Source organism: Castor canadensis, chromosome 10 (genome assembly GCF_047511655.1).
Source record: "Castor canadensis chromosome 10, mCasCan1.hap1v2, whole genome shotgun sequence".
NCBI lineage: Eukaryota > Metazoa > Chordata > Mammalia > Rodentia > Castoridae > Castor > Castor canadensis.
Genome location: NC_133395.1, coordinates 62,413,388 through 62,432,474, shown reverse-complemented (window position 1 = coordinate 62,432,474; position 19,087 = coordinate 62,413,388). Strand labels below are relative to the sequence as shown.

Here is a 19,087-nt window from a genome sequence, read left to right as displayed (position 1 = left end):
CAGTTAAGCTGCAAAAATATCACAAGTCTAGAACATGAGATCCATGACTAACTCAACAGAACCACTTTCAGTCTCTCTGGCAATCTCTAGGCCTACCTCTGCTTGAGGATGGATTGCTAAGGCTGTAACTTCTAAAGCTGTATCTTCTCCAGTGCTCCTGTTCTACCAGAGATGGTCTCAAAGCCCACAGGGAGAAGCCAATCCATCTAGGGGACAGAATGTGAGGTAGCCAGCATGTGTGCCACTTAAAAAAGAGTGAGGAAAAGAAAGAATGGAGTAGTTGGGTGCTGTTGGTTAACACCTGTAATCCTAGCTGCTTGGTAGGCTGAGATCAGGAGAATTGCAGTTGAGGACAGCCTGGGCAAACAGTCTGCAAGACCCTTTCTCCAAATAACCAGAGCAAAATGGACTAGAGGTGTGGCTCAAGTGGTAGAGCACTTGCTCAAGCAAGAAAACCCCAGTCCTACCCGCCGCCGCCCCCCCCCCCGCCAAAAAAAAAAAAAAAAACAACCCACAGGTGTAGCTCAGTGGTAGAGTGCTGTCTCCCATGTGCCAAACCCTGGGTTCGATCCCCAGCACCACCAAAAAAAAAAAAAAGAAACTGATGGAATGAAATTCATGAATCTCATAACTTCATTTACAATCCTCTATTAATAGGGTATGTTTTAATACTGTCAAACGTTTATAAAGTTTACAATGGCTTCTCAGTCCTATTCCAGACTCCAGCTGAAAATGCTATGGCAGCCATGTTCTTGGGGTCTGTGAGCCTGGTCTCCTGCTTAACAACAAGCATCCTTTTGCTTAAATTTGATTACGTTGTTTTTATAGATTTGCCGTTGGCAAGTCTTGCTTAACACTGGCTGGCCTGCCATCTGTGTGCACACTCACACGTGTGTGTGAACATTTGTGAGCAGCCTGATGTAAGCTGCCCTGCCCTCAGCATTTTTCTATTCTGATAAGCACACATCCACACCTCTGCTTCCCACGTCACAACCACATTCCATTCCTGGCATTACGGCCAGTGACCTGTCAGATACACTGGGCAGGTGAGGCTGAGGGAAGACACACTGAGCAGATACCTAAACACAATGGGGAAATAAAAATGGGGCAAACTGGGAATGAGTTTTCCTTGCAGAAGAACTAGCAAATAGATCCTGAGGCAGGTTTGGTGGCTTAGAGAACCCATAAGGCAGAAGAAGGGGCAGTCATAAAAATGGGCAAAGTCAAATCAGAGAACAGGGGGTGAACTGTAGGCCAGTTTAAGGGACTGTTCTGAGTAAGGAGAGTCACCTTTGCTTTTTGTTTGTTAAAGATCACTTTGGCTGCCGTGTAGGTCACCTACATGAAAGGCTAGAGTATAGAAGTCAGGAGACCAAATAAATAGTTGAGGCAGGAGATGATGTTGGTTGGGCTTAGATGGTACTAAGGAGGGTGGCAAGAAGTGGTCAGGCGTGGTAACTCATTTAGAAGACAGAACTGATTGACTGATGCATTAGATGGCGTATAGAGAGCACTGAAATTTTTGGCTTGAACAACCGGGAGCGTGGCATCAGGAAAGCTAGTGGTTGAAGCAGGTTTGCAGTATGTCTGCTGAGTGGAAGGAACAAGAGTTCTGTTTGGAACACACCCTTTTTGGTATCATTTCAGACATGGAAGAAGTTCTTTTAACATTCTGGAGTTTGGGAAGAGATCAAGATAGAACCTCTTCTTCCTGCAGTACGCTGTCCATCAATGTATTTGTTGAATGAAATATTCAGCTGGCTGGCTTGTAGTTGCCACATTTTGTGGCTTGGTGCTCTTATTCATGTCATGCACTCTGCCTAGAACAGCCTCCTATGGCTGGTTCTTGCCTTTCAAAACAGATGGGGTATTCTCCGCTCCAAAAAGCTTTCATTGAATGCCAACCTAGCACCCCCCTCCCCTGCCCCGCCCCCTGGTGGTTTTTTTTGTTTTTTAAACTGTGGTTCTGACCACTTTACACTACAGATGCTTATTGGATTCTCTGTAACTCCAGGACCTAGCTCTGAGCCCAGAACAAAGTAAAAGTGTCACTGTGGAAAAACCTAAATAAACCCTCTGGCTTCACCTGCTCTTTACTAACTTAAAAATCACTGATTTGGGAGGCCACCCAGCTGGGAAACACATTAGTCTCCCAGTAGCTTTTCTGCAGACATCTCTGCCACGTGGGTTATGATGACGATGGTTGTCTAGGTTACATTTCAGACACAGAAAGCTGCTTTTGCTGAACGTACTGACTCTTGGGCAGTCGGTCAGATGTCTGCTGAGCGACTAGAAGGGTTAAAAAGGCTTGGCATTTGTGCCTTTGTACTGTCTGTCTCCTATGCTGCCTTATGCCTGAACCTTTGGGTCAGATTTCTCACGGAAAGACAAGGGGGAACTTTAACAGGCTGTCGCCTTAGTTCTGTTCCCTTTCTCATTCTCAGGAGATGGTCTTCACTTTGCATTCCTGTGATTGTGCTTGTTCTTCTGAGCCCAGCCCAGAGACCAGCCGTTGACCCCAAACTGGAATGAGCGGCCCTCAAGACAATCCCATCACGAGAGTGCTCTTCGGTGGGCGCCAGAACACCACACTGCCTCAAGCTCCTGAGAAACCGATTCCTGCTCATAGCCCCTAACCCAATCCTCCTAGAAAAAGTCCCCGCTTCTCCAAAGGGGGTCTGGGGACACTAGTCCGCCTCCTTTCCAGGTCGCTAGCATCCTCAGTAAAGCCTCGTGTGTTTCCCGACACTCGCATGGACTTTTCGGGGGAAGGGACTGCCAACCTGGGTTGGGCAGCCGAGGCTCCGGGAGGCCGGGTCCTGGGAGCGCGGCGGCGGCGTCCTGGTACCTGCTCCTCGCTGGCCCCCGAGCCTCAGCCGGGGGCGGAGGCGCGCTGGGGTGTCCGCGGGCCGTCCCGGGCTCCTCGCCGGCCGGAGGGTCAGCGCGAGCCAGGCGGCGGGGGGTCGGGCCGCGTCGGCTCCCCCGGGCCAGGTCCGCCCTGCGCGGCCCGGCGGCGGGGACAGGTCCCCCGTTCCTCCCGCCCCGGCCCCGGCCCCGGCCCCGGCCCCGGCCTCGGCCTCGGGCCGGCGCTGCGCGGTACTCACCGGTGGGGAGGGGCAGCTCAGCCCGCGCGGACTGGGCCTCGGGGCCGCCGGCTGGCTGCGGCTGGGCCATGGCTGCCTGTGGACCGCGCCCGCGCTCCCGGAAGTGCCGGCGACTCAGTTTCGTTTCCTCAAATCTGGGCGTCGTCGCAACCCCAGCCGCGGGGAAAATCCCAGCCACTAGAGACCAGCGGGCTGGGAGATGGGAGGGCTCAGTCCTCATTTGAATACTTAAAAAATCCGTCCCGCCCCTCCCCGCCGCGCTCGGGGCCAGGCCCCGCCGATCGCTCCCCCGGCGCTGCTCGGAAAATGCTCGCACCCCAGCGGCCCCTGCAGGCCCGGGCCCACGCGGGATTAAGCGACCTGGACCCAGTTGCTAGATGCAAGCCTTTATTTAGCACCCCTGGGGCACAGAGCACCGTACAGGACAAGGTTTCCAGTGCACGTAACAAATAGGCACGTAGAGCACACAGACACGTGGAACTGAATTATAGTGTTAAAAACGTAAGCTGTTCTGGAAAGGAAGCATTATAGTTGGTGGTCTGCTGAAGAACTAGTCCAAGGAAAGGTTCTGCACTTTGAGGAGGGAAAAATGCAACCTGGGGAAAGCAGAACATTAAACTGTGAGAAGGGGTATCTTGAGTATGCAAAGGCTCCAGCAGAGTGCTGGGCGGGGCGGGTGGGGGGACGGTGTGCCAGCGGACAAGCATTTCACCTCCAGCCGAGGGATGGAAGACTTCACCTTGCTAGGCCAAAAATAAGGCCCTGAACAGACTGACTAGGGATTTCCCAGCAAAACAGCTCAGGTGGGTCAGACAAAGCAGGGGAGGGCCCTTGCTCACACTCTTGAATATGAATAGACGACCAAGATCTCTAACTCCTTGACAAGCCTAATGTGACAGACCAAGACCAAGGCAAACCAAGACACAAAGCTGGGAGCACACAGAACATGCAAGAAAGGAAACATACATACCAATGTATGTATGTATATGTATGAACATGCATGTACAAGAACATATAAATATCTTCAAAAGAGAGAAGACATTTAATGTATCATCCCAAAATAGGATATTAAAGAATATTCAAAGAAGAAAAGAGCTCTTAGAAATTAGGGACCAGAAAAATAAAATGCAATAGGTGAATTTGAAGACCTAAGTTGAGGGAAGTACCCACAAAGCAGAAGGAAGACAACTAAAATCAAGAGAAAAGATAAGAAAATTAAAACAAACCAATTCTGGAGGTCTAACATTTGGAAAATAATAAGAATTCCAGAGAAGAGATGAGAAATCCTTACAGAAATTGTTCAAGAAAGTTTCTCTGTACCGAAGGACAAATTTTCAGATTGAACACTCTTACCAGACACTCAGTGCAAGGGATGAAACTGAACCTTTACTAAGGGTCAGGACACTGGGGTGAAGGTAAATCCTTTAAGCTTCAAAGAATTCTGTACATTGCCAAAATAGCAATCAAGTATAAAACTAAAATATTTTCAAACATGTAAAGTCTCAAACATTTCTCATTTTCCTTTTTAAAAGCTATCAGAAGATATATTTCACCAACAAGTAGGAGTAAACCAAGGAAAAGGGAAACTACCTTACTGATGAAAATGCTAGCTGTGAACCAGACTACGCTAAAGCCCATCAATATTTCTTGAGAAATTTCTCCAAAAGGATGAAATTGACAGAATACCTCAGGTTTCTGAATGTCAAATGGACTCCAAAGGCTCCAAGTAGACTGTAAGAAATACTGGCTGATCCACAATAGTCTCTTCTACACAAAAATACTGCCCTTACTGCTCAAGTTTCTTCACTTTATGTTAAATACACTACCTAAAATTCCTGCAGCTTTACTGCAAATAACTTGCCTCACCTGCCCTGCAGGCTGTTAGGTTATATTTTTCCTAGTCCTTTGGTTTCCCAATCTCTTAATTTCAAGTTAAATTTTCATGCAGTTCAGTTTTTAAACAATTGTTCCAAAATTAAAACAGATTTCTTTTTGAAAGGTAATTAAACTAAACCCTGAATCAAGTCCAAAATAAGTAAAGATTAAAAAAAGAAGAAAAACCCCTCAAAACCTGGAATTACTTCAAATTATTCCTTCTTAAACTAATATTCCCATCCTGGGAATTCCTAAGGGGGAAGTTCCTGGCAGCCAAATACCATTTTTTTTCTTTTAAGGGATAAAACTGGTTTAAGGAGCCTTCCAGCCCCCCTTCCAATAGATGATCATGGTGGGTAACCTACAGCAAAGTGGTAACTCTCCCTTTTCCTCTAGAAAAACAATTGAAAATCATGTCCAGGAGATACAAAGAGGTTGTTTCACATGCATGCAGAATTGTTTCATTTTCTTGCGTTTTTAAGTGAAATTTTTGCCTGGCACAGTTCTTCCAGCCTACAATAAGGCAAGTTGGAGCAGTTTCAGGATTTCCTTTTCTTACATCTTTACTATATTTAAAACAAAATATTAAAGCCCCTTCAGGTTTCTACTTCCTTTGTCCTATCTGTACTGTACCGGTAAAGGAAAACTGGAAAAGATTCATCTCAGAGAGTCTGTCAGGACCTTACTGAAGACCTCCCCCACCCCACTGGCTGATGTGGAACAGTGTTTCATGGGGCAGATGTAGCTTCTCCAACAACTGTTAATACTTGGGAGTGTTGGGGGTGTAGCTTAGTAATGAGTGCTTCCTAGGCATGCATGAGGCCCTGGTTTCAATCTTCAGCAAAACATGGAAGTAATATGCATAAAACTAATTCCCACATACTCTTCCTCAGGCTCTGCTGCACATCTTGGAGCTCATAATGGTGAATAATTTTCCAGGAAATTGTCAATTTTGTAGGTAAAGATGTGAAATTTGGTCCTTTTAAGCAACGATAATAATCACAAAAGCAACTTAGAAACAATTCTATTATGACTTTTGATTTTTCTTAATATGTAATTTACAAATAAGTTATAAATTGTACATACAAAATACACTTCCTCTCTATTCATGTAAAGTTGAACAGCAGTAAAAACAAGAGATACCTGATGCATATGAAAATGTCCTTATTTTGTTCCTGGTGTTTCTAAGATACAAACAAACTCAGAACTCCCCGAACAAGGGTGAACAGAGGAATTACCTTGGTGGACATCACCTTAAATTAATTCCACTAGTCACTGAAAAGCTAATTTAACAAACAGGTATTAACTACATATTTATAATATTTTTTTTCTACACTTATTAACTCCACATTGGCAGAAGATTTCCTTGTCGGGCGTAGTTCCAGCTTTATAACCATAATCCCATGTTAGTTCTGTTCTTGCTTTCACATATCTACAAAGTGGAAATTAAAAAGAATTATAAATCACCCTAAATAACTACCAAGTCAAACCTGAATATGCTAATTTTCATATTAACCATCCTAAAATTATGATCTATTATTGCTCTCTAACACCCACCAATTTGGAATGATCAGTATGAAGAACAATTAGTAAGTTTTACTTTATTTTTTTGTCTTTTCTTTTTTGGTGCTGGGATCAAACCCAGGGCCTCGCACATGCTAGGCAAGCGCTGTACCACTGATCTACATCCCAGCCCCAGTTTTACTTTAAATACACTAAAATCCTAAGAAAGAAGTAATATCTATGAGTAATAATGTTTTGAAAACATGAAGCCTGCGGTATGGAGGAGATGGGGGATAGTTCTGACTTAAAGAAGATATAGCACTCTTTGTCATTTATCCCTTGAACTAGACTGGGTGAGATCTGACACCTTCACACCTTTTAGAAATTAATTATAACTGTGAATAAAAATAGAAATTTCGAGTACTCAAAATATTGACTAGAAACAATTTAGGGAAAGTGGATATTCTAGGATACTAGTTATATGGAGCTATAGTACACATCTTTTTATATTTTTCAATAGTTACTTTTAAAATCATAATTGCAGAATTAAAGTGTATAAGCAAAATCAATTCCAAACCTGTTTGTGAAGAATGCCACCAATGGGAAATTCCTGTCATGTGTTTCTACAAAAACATTCTGTACCAAGAGATTTGGGCAACAACTATGCTGTTAAAAAAAATAAAACACAGGTAAGATACAGCATAAAGTTTCATAGCTTATACTTTAAATCATTAGAATATCATTCTGTTTCCAACACATTTCACTAATTTTGCTTTCTTTTTTTATGTTACTATATAAATACCATACATAGCTCATGAGAGTACCAGCAGGAGCCCATTCAGAAAAGCCCTGTTTGGACATTCTGATAGACTGCTGATAGAAATGCAAAACAGCATAAAAAGGGGAGGGGGAAATCTGTCAAAAGTTGTCATTATTACAAAATAATACTTATCAATTAATATTAAAAGCAAAATACAATACAGTGAGTATGTTATAAATTAAATATCAATGTTATTCATTATATTAGTATATAACACAATAGCATTGGTATTCTTTATTATTTTTTGTATTATTAGTAAAATAAATATTTGATTTAAAAATCCCATATTTAAAATTCTTTACTTATCCCAAAACACATATTCCTTGTAGAAAACTAAGACCAGTTAAGAAGCCAGAACTAACATCTGCTGACATTTTAAGTCCTTATTCTGCCAGTTCCCGCCCCCTCATGGCTGTGAATGTTCTTCACATTTTAAAACAGAATCATCATATACATATTTATAAACATATGAGATATTATACATACATGAAATGTACATATGCATAGTTCCTTTTGTACTTAATATATTGTCTTTCCATGGCATTAAGTATTTCTTTTTTTGTTTTTTGGTGGTACTGGGGTTATCAGGGCATTAAATATTCTATCCCAGCACATTTGATGACTAAAATTTTAAAAATCCCATATTTAAGGATGTATTCTATAGATTCATTTGCATATAAAGTTATTCAAGGAGCACTGGTTTTTAACCGTAAAAGTTTAGAAAGGACCTTAATGTCAGTCTATAGAGGACTGGTTAAAAAAACTTTGGTACCTTTACACAAGAAAATTCTATACAGTTTAAACAAAAATATATTGCTATAAAAAATCTCTAGGATAATATTGTTAAAACAAAATTAGACTAGGAAATATAACGTGCTATCTTTTACGTAAAAAATTGGGGCAAACAACACATATATTTACTTGTATTTGCAGAAAGAATTACTAGATTACACAAGAAAGTCATAAAAGTGATTGTCCATATACAGTGGAAGGGTGAATAGAGGCACAGTAACTTTCTCAAGGTAGGGCTTAAAATTTTTTTTTAATATGAATAACTTACACAAAACAAAACAAAAAATTTGGTTTTGTAGTTCTGGGGTTGAACTCAGGAAGTCTCAAGTTTGCCAAGCAGGCACTCTATCACTGGGCCACACCTCTAGCCCTTTTTATGTTGGCTATTTTTGAGACAGGGTCTTGCTTTATGCCTGGGACACCTGGACCGTGATCCTCCTATTTGTGCTTCCCATGTAGATGGGGATGACTACTGCACCCATCTATTGGTTGAGGTGGGGGTCTCTGGAACATTCTGCCTAGGCTGGCCTTGAATTAAGATCCTCCGGATCTCTACCTCCCAAGAAGCTAGGATTACAGGTTTGAGCTACTACGCCTGGTCACAAAACAATTTTTACATCCCACTAAAAAATAGGACCTTTGGAGAGGAAATATATGAACAATTGATTTCTCTGATGAACAGTCACTCTGTTGCCCTTCCAAGGCTTCTAATGTGATGATACTTTCTTGTCAAATTACTACCATTCCAGTATTGTTCACTTGCCCACTACCTGTCTTCTCAACACATTTATCTATCACAAGACTCAAATTGATCACATCTCTACACTATTCCTTAGACCTGTCTGCCTGTCATCATTTAAGTTTGATTATTACTACCTGGCCATACATTTTCTCCAACTTGAACAGATGAACTTCAAAACTTACTTTACTGACTGACTTATGTATGTATGTATGTATGTATGTGTTTATTTAATGGTACAGGGGATTGAACCCAGTGCCTCACAACTTCAGCCATACCCCCAGCCCTTTTATTCTTATTCTGTATTTTGTTTGTGAGATAGCAGCTGAAATTATAGTCATGTCCACCATCCCTGGCTTTTAAACCCTTTTCTTCCATACCATTTCTTACAGTTTTTAAAAGCAAATATTTCCTTATATGTTAGGCAGTTTTAAGCCCTTCATATGAATTCATTTGATCCTCATAACAGTCTATATTATCATGCACATTATTACAGAGCTAGGAAGCGAGGCATCAAGAGGTTAAGTAACACACCACAGACATTCAAGTGAAGAACTGAAACTGTGACCCAGATAGTCTGGCTTTAGAATATGTTAATCCTATCTTCTCCAAGATTTTTAAAAGAACCACAGGAAAAAAGTTGTTGAGAAATACAAATTCCAGTCTTTATACTCACATTAAGGAAACGGCCCACATTTCCTTCTTTTGTGGCATCCAATAAAAATATATTCCCTTTATTGAACTTCCTTAGAGAATCAGATGAAGTATTGTTGGTTTCACTTGTTAACTCCTCATCACAAAAGACCTGCTGGTTTTGACATGCTGGAGATTTCTCCTCTTGGGGCTTTTTTATTTGAATCTCAAAATCCTTTTTAATATTCTCATTATCCCATATGGTTGCTTGCTTACATCTGTCCCCTGGTGCAGTTTCTTCTCTATGTTTAGTTACATCTATCACATCTGATTCAACCAGCTGCTTGTCTTCAGAATCTTCAAAATGGTTTGAACTTGAGTCCTCTAGTAGACATTATCAGGAAGGAATTGTCAGGAAATATATTTGGCTGGCAATTGTGCTGACATTAACAATACTAACTAGATGGTCATTGCTTGAATTATCACTAATCTTTACAATGTGTTAAGATATGTATTATTTAATTTTACAAATGAAAAAAAAAACTTTAAGTCTTGAGGGGTAAACATTCACCTGTTTAATGAAAACTAGGGTAATAAACCCAAATATGTTTGGCTTTTAAAGTCAGCCTTCTCTCCACTATATAGTAATGCCTTTTAATGAATCTACATGTTGCTTCCTCATTACCATATTTAATCTCTCATCCTAACAAACTGACTTTCATCTCTTTAATTCTGGAATTTGCAGTTAAGTATATTGTAAACAGATGTAAGGCATGTGTCTGGGGATTAGGAGGCACTCTAGCATTTATGATGTCAATTGAGAGGCCAGAAAAGACCCTGTCAGAGTCACCCTCCATAAAAGTTCAAAAGCAGTAATTGTATTGCTAGGGGTTTATACATATTAATGTTTGATGCTTTTGCTAGATGACAATTCAATAGTTATACTTTAATAAACATAATACTTTAAAAGGAGACGGACTATTTTTTGTCAAGTAACGGAAATAAGCATGTCAGAGAGAATAAGTCACCTATTAAAACAAAATAAAATGCCACTTGTGTCAACTTAGGGGGACAAAGAAATAGTCCTTCAGTTAAAAAGTTGATTTCCTAGAAGGTGGGAGCTGGAGAGTGGTTAACCAGAGCCTGGAAAGAATGTGAAGGAGAGAGGGATGGAACAAAGATAATTAACAAGTGCATGTTTGCAGCTGGAGAGGAAGTACAACTTCCAATGTTTTATAGCACAGTATGATAATTATGGTTGACAATAATTAGTTTTATATTTCAAAATAGCTGGTAGAGGGTATTGTAAATATTCCAAAAACAAAGAAATGATGCATTTTTTGAGGTGACAGATATACAGTTTACCCTGATCTGATTATTACACACTGTATACATGGACTGAATGTCATATTGTAACCCATAAATACATAAACTACTATGCATTAACTGAAATTTTAAAAATAGGCAGGTAAGGGTAAGGCGGTAGATTAGAAGACTCCACTGTTTTGACTCAGTGAATAAGTCAGGTAACAAAAGAGAAACTATATTCTGAAGAAAGAGAAGAAGAGCTTCAGGAATTATGAAAGATTTCTGCAGAATGGCAGAAAAGCACACAGAAATAGAGAAAAGCAGCCAACAGTTCTAACCCTGTCCCTGGCTTCCTGGGATGAGGAAGGGAAGCTGAAGATACCATCCAAAGCAAAACAGATGGCCTTGGCGACAGACTGGCAATTCTAGCTCTAAGATAAGCCCACAGAGGTGTGGCTTATAGGAGTATAAGCCTTAAATCTAGTGCAGGAATTTGTGAGTCAGTGAATGCTCTGGTGTGGAAGGCTAGTTTCAACCAAGAAAGATATTCTATTGCTCTCTTATCTCAGAGAGGATAGAAAGGGTGCCATCTTGAGACATAGCCTATTGTTTGAGACTGAGATATTCTAGGCTCGAAAACAAGGAACACTCATGGCTCTGGGAGTGTGGGTGGGAGAGGTTCAAGAAAGGTGACTGAAGAGAAGGAGAGGGTCTGATATGTTCCAGAACAGAACTTTAAGCAGCAGGGAACAGGGATGGCCAGGAGCGTGTCCTACTCACTGCTTGAGACTCAGGTGGAAACAAAGAACCAAGCATGTGGCTGACTTAGTATTTCACCTGCAGGGGCCTGCCTCTGGCTGTGTGTGTTGACTGCTGGGTAAGTGAGAGCCCTGCATTCAGATCCTCTGAATCACCTGATAGTCACAGCATCTGTCCCTCACCCCACCTCCATGCTCCACAGGGAGGTAAACTGCTGGGCAGAATCTGTAAACACTGAGACCAGTAGGCAGAGCAACTAGGTCCTCACAATTCTCCCCTCACCAGTGCAGAGCCCAGTACTCAGTTTGCTCCCCCCAATCTCTGATGCATTTGGAGGTCACCCTAAGGCTTGGTCACTTGCTACCCCTAGGACAGAAACCTGAGGAGCAAGTAGAAATCTGCCCAGCCCATAGGCTGTAAAGCTCCTTGCAAGGAACATTAGCTTTCAGTACACAAAGAAACTTCTAGAGTGAAATCAGCCCAGAAGTGTACAACTGACCTTTCTATAAGAGACTCCAGCTCATTTACCTCAGTCTGAGCAGGGCTAGGGATCAGGCCTAGCGCTGAGCACATGGTGTGAGAATCAAGTAAATGGGGTCTTTTCTGTCAAAGAGCTAGCTCAGTCGGTACAGCATGAGACTCTTAATCTCAGGGTCGTGGGTCTGACCCCCTTTCCCCTTCTCCCCTGCCGAGTACCACACTATGGAAAATGTGTGTCATTGTGTGGATATTACCTAATTTCCTCAGTTGTCTATATGCGCAGTGGCACATCACCTACCTGTAAAGTTTCTGCCTTTAAGCAGAGACTTGTTTGTCATCAGATGTCCTAAAACTTAAACTGCTAATTTTAAGATAACATTGTCCAAAGAAATCTCTGCTTCAAGGTCCCCTTTGCCCATGGGTTAATTACATACTTGGTGCTGCTATTTCAGGTCAAACAGTCATTTCAGGCCTCAGTTTCCCCAGAATCCTAGAATTCCCATTTTATGGGTCACTTCTTTGAGTACACCAACCAAATTGTTTCATGTGCATCTTCTCCAATCACGTTTGCTCTTCCCTTATGCCCTCCCCTAAACCTCAACCTTAGTTAATCACATAGACTGTGAACCTAAGCATAGCGTGGAAGAAATCTCAAACAATGAACTCAAAAGAACAATAATAAGAATGATCAATGAAATTAAAGAGAACTCTGAGTATCTCAATGAATTCAAAGAGGATACAAATAAATAGCTGAATGAAATAAAGAATGCAGAATATGACAGGAATTCAATAAATACACAGAAAAATCAAACTGAAATACTGCAACTGAAAAGCTCAATAACACAAATAAAAAATTCGTTGAAAGTCTTGCTAATAGAATGGAACAGAGGTTGAAAAATAGAGTATCAGGGATTGAAGATAAAGTAGAGGAGTTAGATCAACTGGACAAAGTGAAAGAAAAAATACTAGGAAAATACGAACAGAACATGCAAGACCTGTGGGACACCATCGAAAGACCAAACCTACAAATCACAGGTACAGAGAAGAAGGAGAAGAGTACAAGCTAAAGGTACAGAAAATATATTCAATAAAAGTAATAGCAGAAAATTACCCAAGTCTTGAGAAGGTCATCAGGTATGGAAGGCTTTCAGAAGACTAAACAGTTAAGTCCAGGGGGAAAAAAAAATATACACCCAAGGATATACAGTTAAAAGATAAATATGGAAAAGAAAGAACATTGAAAACTAACTGTAAGAGACATTGAAGCAGCCTAGGTTAGGGAAATTCTGGGACTGCTCCCCCTCTTTGATCAAGGGCTCCTCCCCCTAGTCCACAGGTGAGAGGAGCCAGGTGACAACATAATGTCTCTCCACCTCCCAGTTCAAAGTGGTATAAAAACATACCAAGAGACCCCAACCCCTTCTTCTTCCCTTTCCTCACCTAGCAGAATGGGTGATTCCCCTTTCCTCAATAAAGCTATTCTACCTCACCCCATCTGCCTGTTCTGCTTGGATTCTGCTATTTGGAACACAAGGTCCAAGATCTTCTGAGAACACCGATTGCCGATTATAAAGGCAAACCCAACAGAATAACGGCAGATTTCTCAACAGAAATTCTAAAAGCAAAGAATGTATAGAATTATGTATTCGAAGCCTTAAAGAAAATAAATGTCAACTTAAATTACTATATCCAACGTTATCTTCATAACTGGAGGAAAAATAAAAACTTTTCATGATAAACAAAAGCTAAAGGAATTCATGACCACCAAGCCAGCACTGCAGCAGAAGATACTTAAAGAAATCCTACACATAGATGAGGAAGATAAAGGCAACCAGGAAAAAACTAATCCCACTAGACAAGATTAGCAAATGAGGATTAGGAAAGCAGCAAACATCAGATAGCCAACAAAATGACAGGAAATACAACATACCTTTTAATATTAAGACTGAATGTTAATGGTCTTAATTCTCCAATCAAAAGACACAGAATGGCAGCTGAATTAAAAAGCCAGACCTGACCATTTGTTGCCTACAAGAAATGCATATAGCACAAAGATTAGTTTAGGGTGAAAGGACAGAAAAAGGTTTTTCTAAGAAAATGGATCCAGAAAGCAGGCAAATACTCAGATCTGATAAAACAGACAAAAACCCAAAATTAGTCTGAAGAAACAAAGAAGGTCACTTCATATTAATAAAGGAAATGATCCATCAAGAGGAAATAACAGTTGTTTACATATATGAACCAAATGCTGGCACACCCAATCTCATTAAACAAACACTACTGGTAAAAGCATAGATAAGCCCAAACACAGTAATAGTAAAAGACTTCAATAACCCATTCACATCAATATAAGTCATCCTGACTATAAAAAAAATGGCAAAGAAACTTCAGAATGAATAGACCAATGGACTTAGTAGACATCTACAAGATATTTCGTCCAGCAACTGCACAATACAAGATCTTCTCAGGATCCCACAGTCCAAAACAGATCATATTTAAAGACACTAAGCAAGTCTTAACAAATATAATTAAAAAGAAAGAAACAACCCTGAATTCTATCAGGCCACACAGAATAAAACTAGAAATCAACAATACAAGAAACTACAGACAATACTCAAATATATATGCAGACTAAACAAATCATTGTTTAATGACCAGAGAGCATTGAAGAAGTAAGGAGGGGAAATAAAAACATTCCCAGAATATGAGGAGAATGAAGACACAAATTATCAGAACCTATGAGACATGGCAAAGGCAATTTAAAGAAAGTATATAGCTCTGAGTGCTTACATGAAAAAAACCACAGAGATCTCAGATAGCCTCAAGCCAACCCCAAAATCAAAAGGAGGGAAGAAATAGTAAAGATTAGAAATCAATAAAACATAAATAAAAGAAAAGAATCAATGAAACAAAAAGTTGGTTCTTTGAAAAGATAAATAACTGATAAACCCTTACCCAAACTGACAAAAAGGAGAGAAAAAAACCCAAATTAGTAAAATTAGAGATGAAAAGGGGATATCACAACAAATACTAATGAAAGCAAGAGTTTCATTAGAAAATACTTTGAAAACTTATATCCTAATAAACTGGAAAATCCAAAAAAAAATGGATTAAATTTCTAGATGAATTTGATCTATCAAAATGAACCAAAAGGATATAAACCACTTAAACAGGCTTATACAAACAATGATGAGGTTGAAGCAGTAATAAAGAGTCTGCCAACAAAGAAGAAAAATTCTCCCAGAGCTTTAAAGAAGAACTAACAACATCAATGCTCCTTGAACTGTTCCATGAAATAGAAAGGGAAGAAATGCTACCAAATTCATTCTAATTTTTTTTCAGTACTTGGGGTTTGAATTCAGGGCCTACACCTTGAGCTACTCCACTAGCCCTTTTTTAGTGATGGGTTTTTTCAAGATAGTGTCTCTTGAACTATTTGCTCTGGCTTGCTTTGAACTGCAATCCTTCTGATCTCTGCCTCCTGAGTAGCTAGGAATACAGGCAAGAGCCACTGGCACCCGACACCAAATTCATTCTATGAAGCCAGTGTTACCCTGATACTAAAGCTGGACAAAGACACAACAACAAAAAAGAAATTATAGGTAATTATAGACACAAAAATCATCAATAAAATACTTGCAAACTAAATTCAACAGCACATTAAAAAGATCTTACACCATGATCAAGTTGGTTTCATTCCAGGGATACCAAGATGGTTTAACATTTGCAAATCAATACATGTAATACAGAATTAAGGACAAAAATCATATGATCATCTCAACAGAAGTAGAAAAAGCCTTTGATAAATACTTAGCAATGTGACAAGATATAAAATTAACATAAAAAACCAATAGCTTCTCAATATACCAACAATGAGAAAGAAATCAAGAAAACAGTGACATTCACAATAGCCTCAAAAGAAACCAAAACCAAAACCAAAGCCTAGGAATAAACTTAACTAAGGAGGTAAAAGACTTCTACAATGAAAATTATAAAACACTGAAGAGGGCTGGGGCATTGCTAAAGTGGTAGAGTGCCTGCCTTGCAAACACAAGGCCCTAAATTCAAATCCCAGGACCGCCAAAAATAGTAACAACAACAAAACCTTGAAGAAAGAAATCAAAGACACCAGAAGATGGAAACACTCTGTGGATTAGCAGAATTAATATTGTGTAAATGGCTATACTATTGAAAGCAATCTAGTTTCAGTATAATTCCCATCAAAATCCCAATGTCATTCTTCACAGAAATAGAAAAAAAAAAATCTTAAAATTCAAATGGAAACCCAAAACAACCCAAATAGCAAGCGTAATCCTAAGCAAAAAAAGCAACAGTGGAGGTTTCACAATACCAGTCTTCAAATTACACTACAGAACCATAGAAACAAAAACAGAATGGTACTGACTCAAAAGCAAGAGACAAAGACCAATGTAACAAAACAGAAGATCCCAAAATAAACCCATTCAGTTATAGCCATCTGATTTTTGACAAAGTAGCCAAAATCATACATTGGAGAAAAGACAGCCTCTTCAAAAAATGGTTCAGGAAAACTGGTTGTCTACATGTAGAACATTGAAACTAGAACTCTGTACAGAAATCAGTTTAAAGTGGATCAATCTTAACACAGGATCTGAAACTTTAAAACTACTATAGGAAAACACAGGGGAAACAATATAGGTATAGGCAGTTATTTTCTGAAAAGGACTCTATTTGTCCAAGAAATAAGAGCAGGAATTTATAAATGGGATTGTGTCAAATTCAAAAATTTCTGCACATCAAAGGAAACAATTATCAGAATCAATAAACAGCCCACAGAATTGGAGGAAAATCTTTGCCAGCTATTCAACAGATAAAGGATTACCATCCAAAATATATAAACAACTTAAAAAAATTAAACATCAAAAGAAAAAAATCCAACTAAGAAATGGGCAAATGAATTGAACAGGCAGTCCTCAGACGATCAAATGACAAGCAAATGCATGAATAAATGTTCATCATCCTTAGCCATAAGGAAATGTAAGTCAAAACTATACTGAAATCCCATCTCTCCCCAGCCAGAATGGCCATCACCAAGAAAACAAGTAACAAATGCCGGTAAGCATGGGGTGCAGAAGGGAATGAACTCTCATACACTCTTGATGGGAATATAAACAAGTACAACCACTATGGAAATCAGTACAGAGGTTCATCAAAAATCTAAAACTAGACCTACTTATGACTCTGCTATACCATTCTTGAGCATATATCTGAAGCAGTGTAAATCATCATAGAAGAGAGATACCTGCAGAGCCATGTTTCTTGCAGCACTATTCACAATAGCTAAGTTGTGGAATCAGCCTAGGTGCCCAACCACCAATGAATGGATAAAGCAAATGTGGTATACATATACAATTAAGTAATACTCAGCCAAAAGAAGAATGAAATTATATTGTTTGCAGGAAAATGGATGAAACTAGAAGTCATCATGTTGAACGAGATAAGCTACACTCAAAAAGTCATATATTCCATGTTTTCACTCATATTTGGAATCTAGGCCTAAAATGATGATGATGGACATGAGTGTAAAAGAGGGACTCTGGAAGGGGATCGCTGGGAAGAGGGTGGGGAAAAAAGTTAATGGGGTGTGTGTGAGACAAGCCTGTCCATATATAAGAAGATAGCATAATGAAACTCACCAAATACTGTTTGAAAAAGCCAGGAAGGAGGCAGGAGGGAGATTAAGGGAACATAATAGAGGGGTTAAACTTGTTTAAAGTACACTGTTGTATCTATGGAATCACAGTGAAACCTCCTTGTTACTAACTTAAAAAAAGGCAAACTATGAATACAACTTCTCAATAAATTATGTTCACATAAAGTAAACTAAGTATTTTTTAAAAAATACATACATCTTGAAAATAAAGCTGATTTGGTCATTAGTGTTGTGGCCAATTTCCCTACAGTACTCATATTTTAATCAAGGACTACTTGTAAGCCACAGTAGTTATAGAATTTTGGTATCTGGACCACCTGCTACTGTAGCAGTCAATGAAAACAGCAGAAGAACCAAAAGCAATAGTGCTCATTATGGTTCATATACATTAAAATGAAATTAAAAATAATATATACAATGCCCTTTCTTGATAGAACATTTTTACTGAAGTTGCCATTCCTCCCTCAACCTCTATCCTTTAGTAGATGTGGAGTTCAGGTTGCAGACATAAGGAGGCCCAAACCATAGATCACACCTATGAGCCATGTAAATTCAGAGCTGTTCACCCCACCCCTCCTACAATGCATCTGATCACTGTTGACATCTGAACCAGAGGTCAGCAAACTTATTCTCTAAAAATATTTCAGGCTTTGCCAGCATATTCAACTCTGCTGGTGAACTGCAAAAGTAGAAATATAAATGAATGACTGTGGCTGTGTTTCAATAAAACTTTATTTATGACACTAAAATGGCTATTTCATATTTCTGAAATATTTTCATATTTCTGGTATTTTTTATCTACGTAAAAAAATCATTCTTTCATGGACATACTTAACAGGTGGTGGGCCAGGTTTGTTGGGTAACAAATCAGTTTGCTAATCTCTGATATAAAAAGTTGTAACTTTTGTGACAAATGAAGCTTGTTTGTTATGAGATCTGAAAAAAATGAGCCATAGGTATTGAGCAAGAGTGAGACAAAGAGAGGAGACAGGTAATAACAAAGTGACTTTACAGAGCTTACCTTGTGCTCTCTTGGCTTTAGAGTTCGTATGTTCTTGAGCTGCTTTACACCCATCATTATCTTCAGAGATGATAGACTCTGAGGAAACAAATCCCTTAAAAGAAAATAAGAACAATATTGTCTTCTGTAGATCTATTTAGTAGCTAGGCTTATTTTACCAAAATATCAATCTTTATAGACTATATGTATTGGATTAGTTTGAAAGCCTCAAAGCTGACCTTAGCCCCATCTAGACTAATGGAGCCAACATGAGTCATCCTTTTTGACCATGCTCCACTTCTAGGCACTTTATTAAGCCACAGGCTACAAAAACTGTGAAAACATTAAAATTCAATATATCTCTCAGTACCTGTCAATTCTC

At 39.5% G+C, this 19,087-nt stretch overlaps 2 protein-coding genes across 17 annotated transcripts in view; one reads left to right on the top strand and one right to left on the bottom strand.

Annotated features, from left to right (window-relative positions):
* Rcbtb1 (RCC1 and BTB domain containing protein 1) overlaps nt 1-2,748 on the top strand; it is a 101,481-nt gene extending 98,733 nt beyond the window's left edge. For all 5 annotated transcript variants that reach the window (XR_012436231.1, XR_012436233.1, XR_012436232.1 and 2 more), the window contains one exon: nt 2,445-2,748. The gene's annotated coding sequence lies outside the window, so the exon portion shown is untranslated. The remainder of the gene's footprint in view (nt 1-2,444) is intronic.
* The window catches only part of Setdb2 (SET domain bifurcated histone lysine methyltransferase 2), a 79,777-nt gene that overhangs the window by 22,664 nt on the left and 38,026 nt on the right, over nt 1-19,087 (bottom strand). For 9 of the 12 annotated variants that reach the window (XM_020170874.2, XM_074043406.1, XM_074043408.1 and 6 more), the window contains 4 exons: nt 18,727-18,820; nt 9,510-9,850; nt 7,060-7,148; nt 3,373-6,411 (listed from right to left, as the gene is read on the bottom strand). In XM_020170874.2, coding sequence (XP_020026463.1) covers nt 6,294-6,411; nt 7,060-7,148; nt 9,510-9,850; nt 18,727-18,820 — 642 coding nt within the window. In that variant the 3' untranslated portion in view covers nt 3,373-6,293. Of the gene's footprint in view, nt 1-3,370; nt 6,412-7,059; nt 7,149-9,509; nt 9,851-18,726; nt 18,821-19,087 lie in introns of those variants that run through there. The other 3 variants (XM_074043411.1, XM_074043412.1, XM_074043413.1) reach the window with 2 other exon arrangements.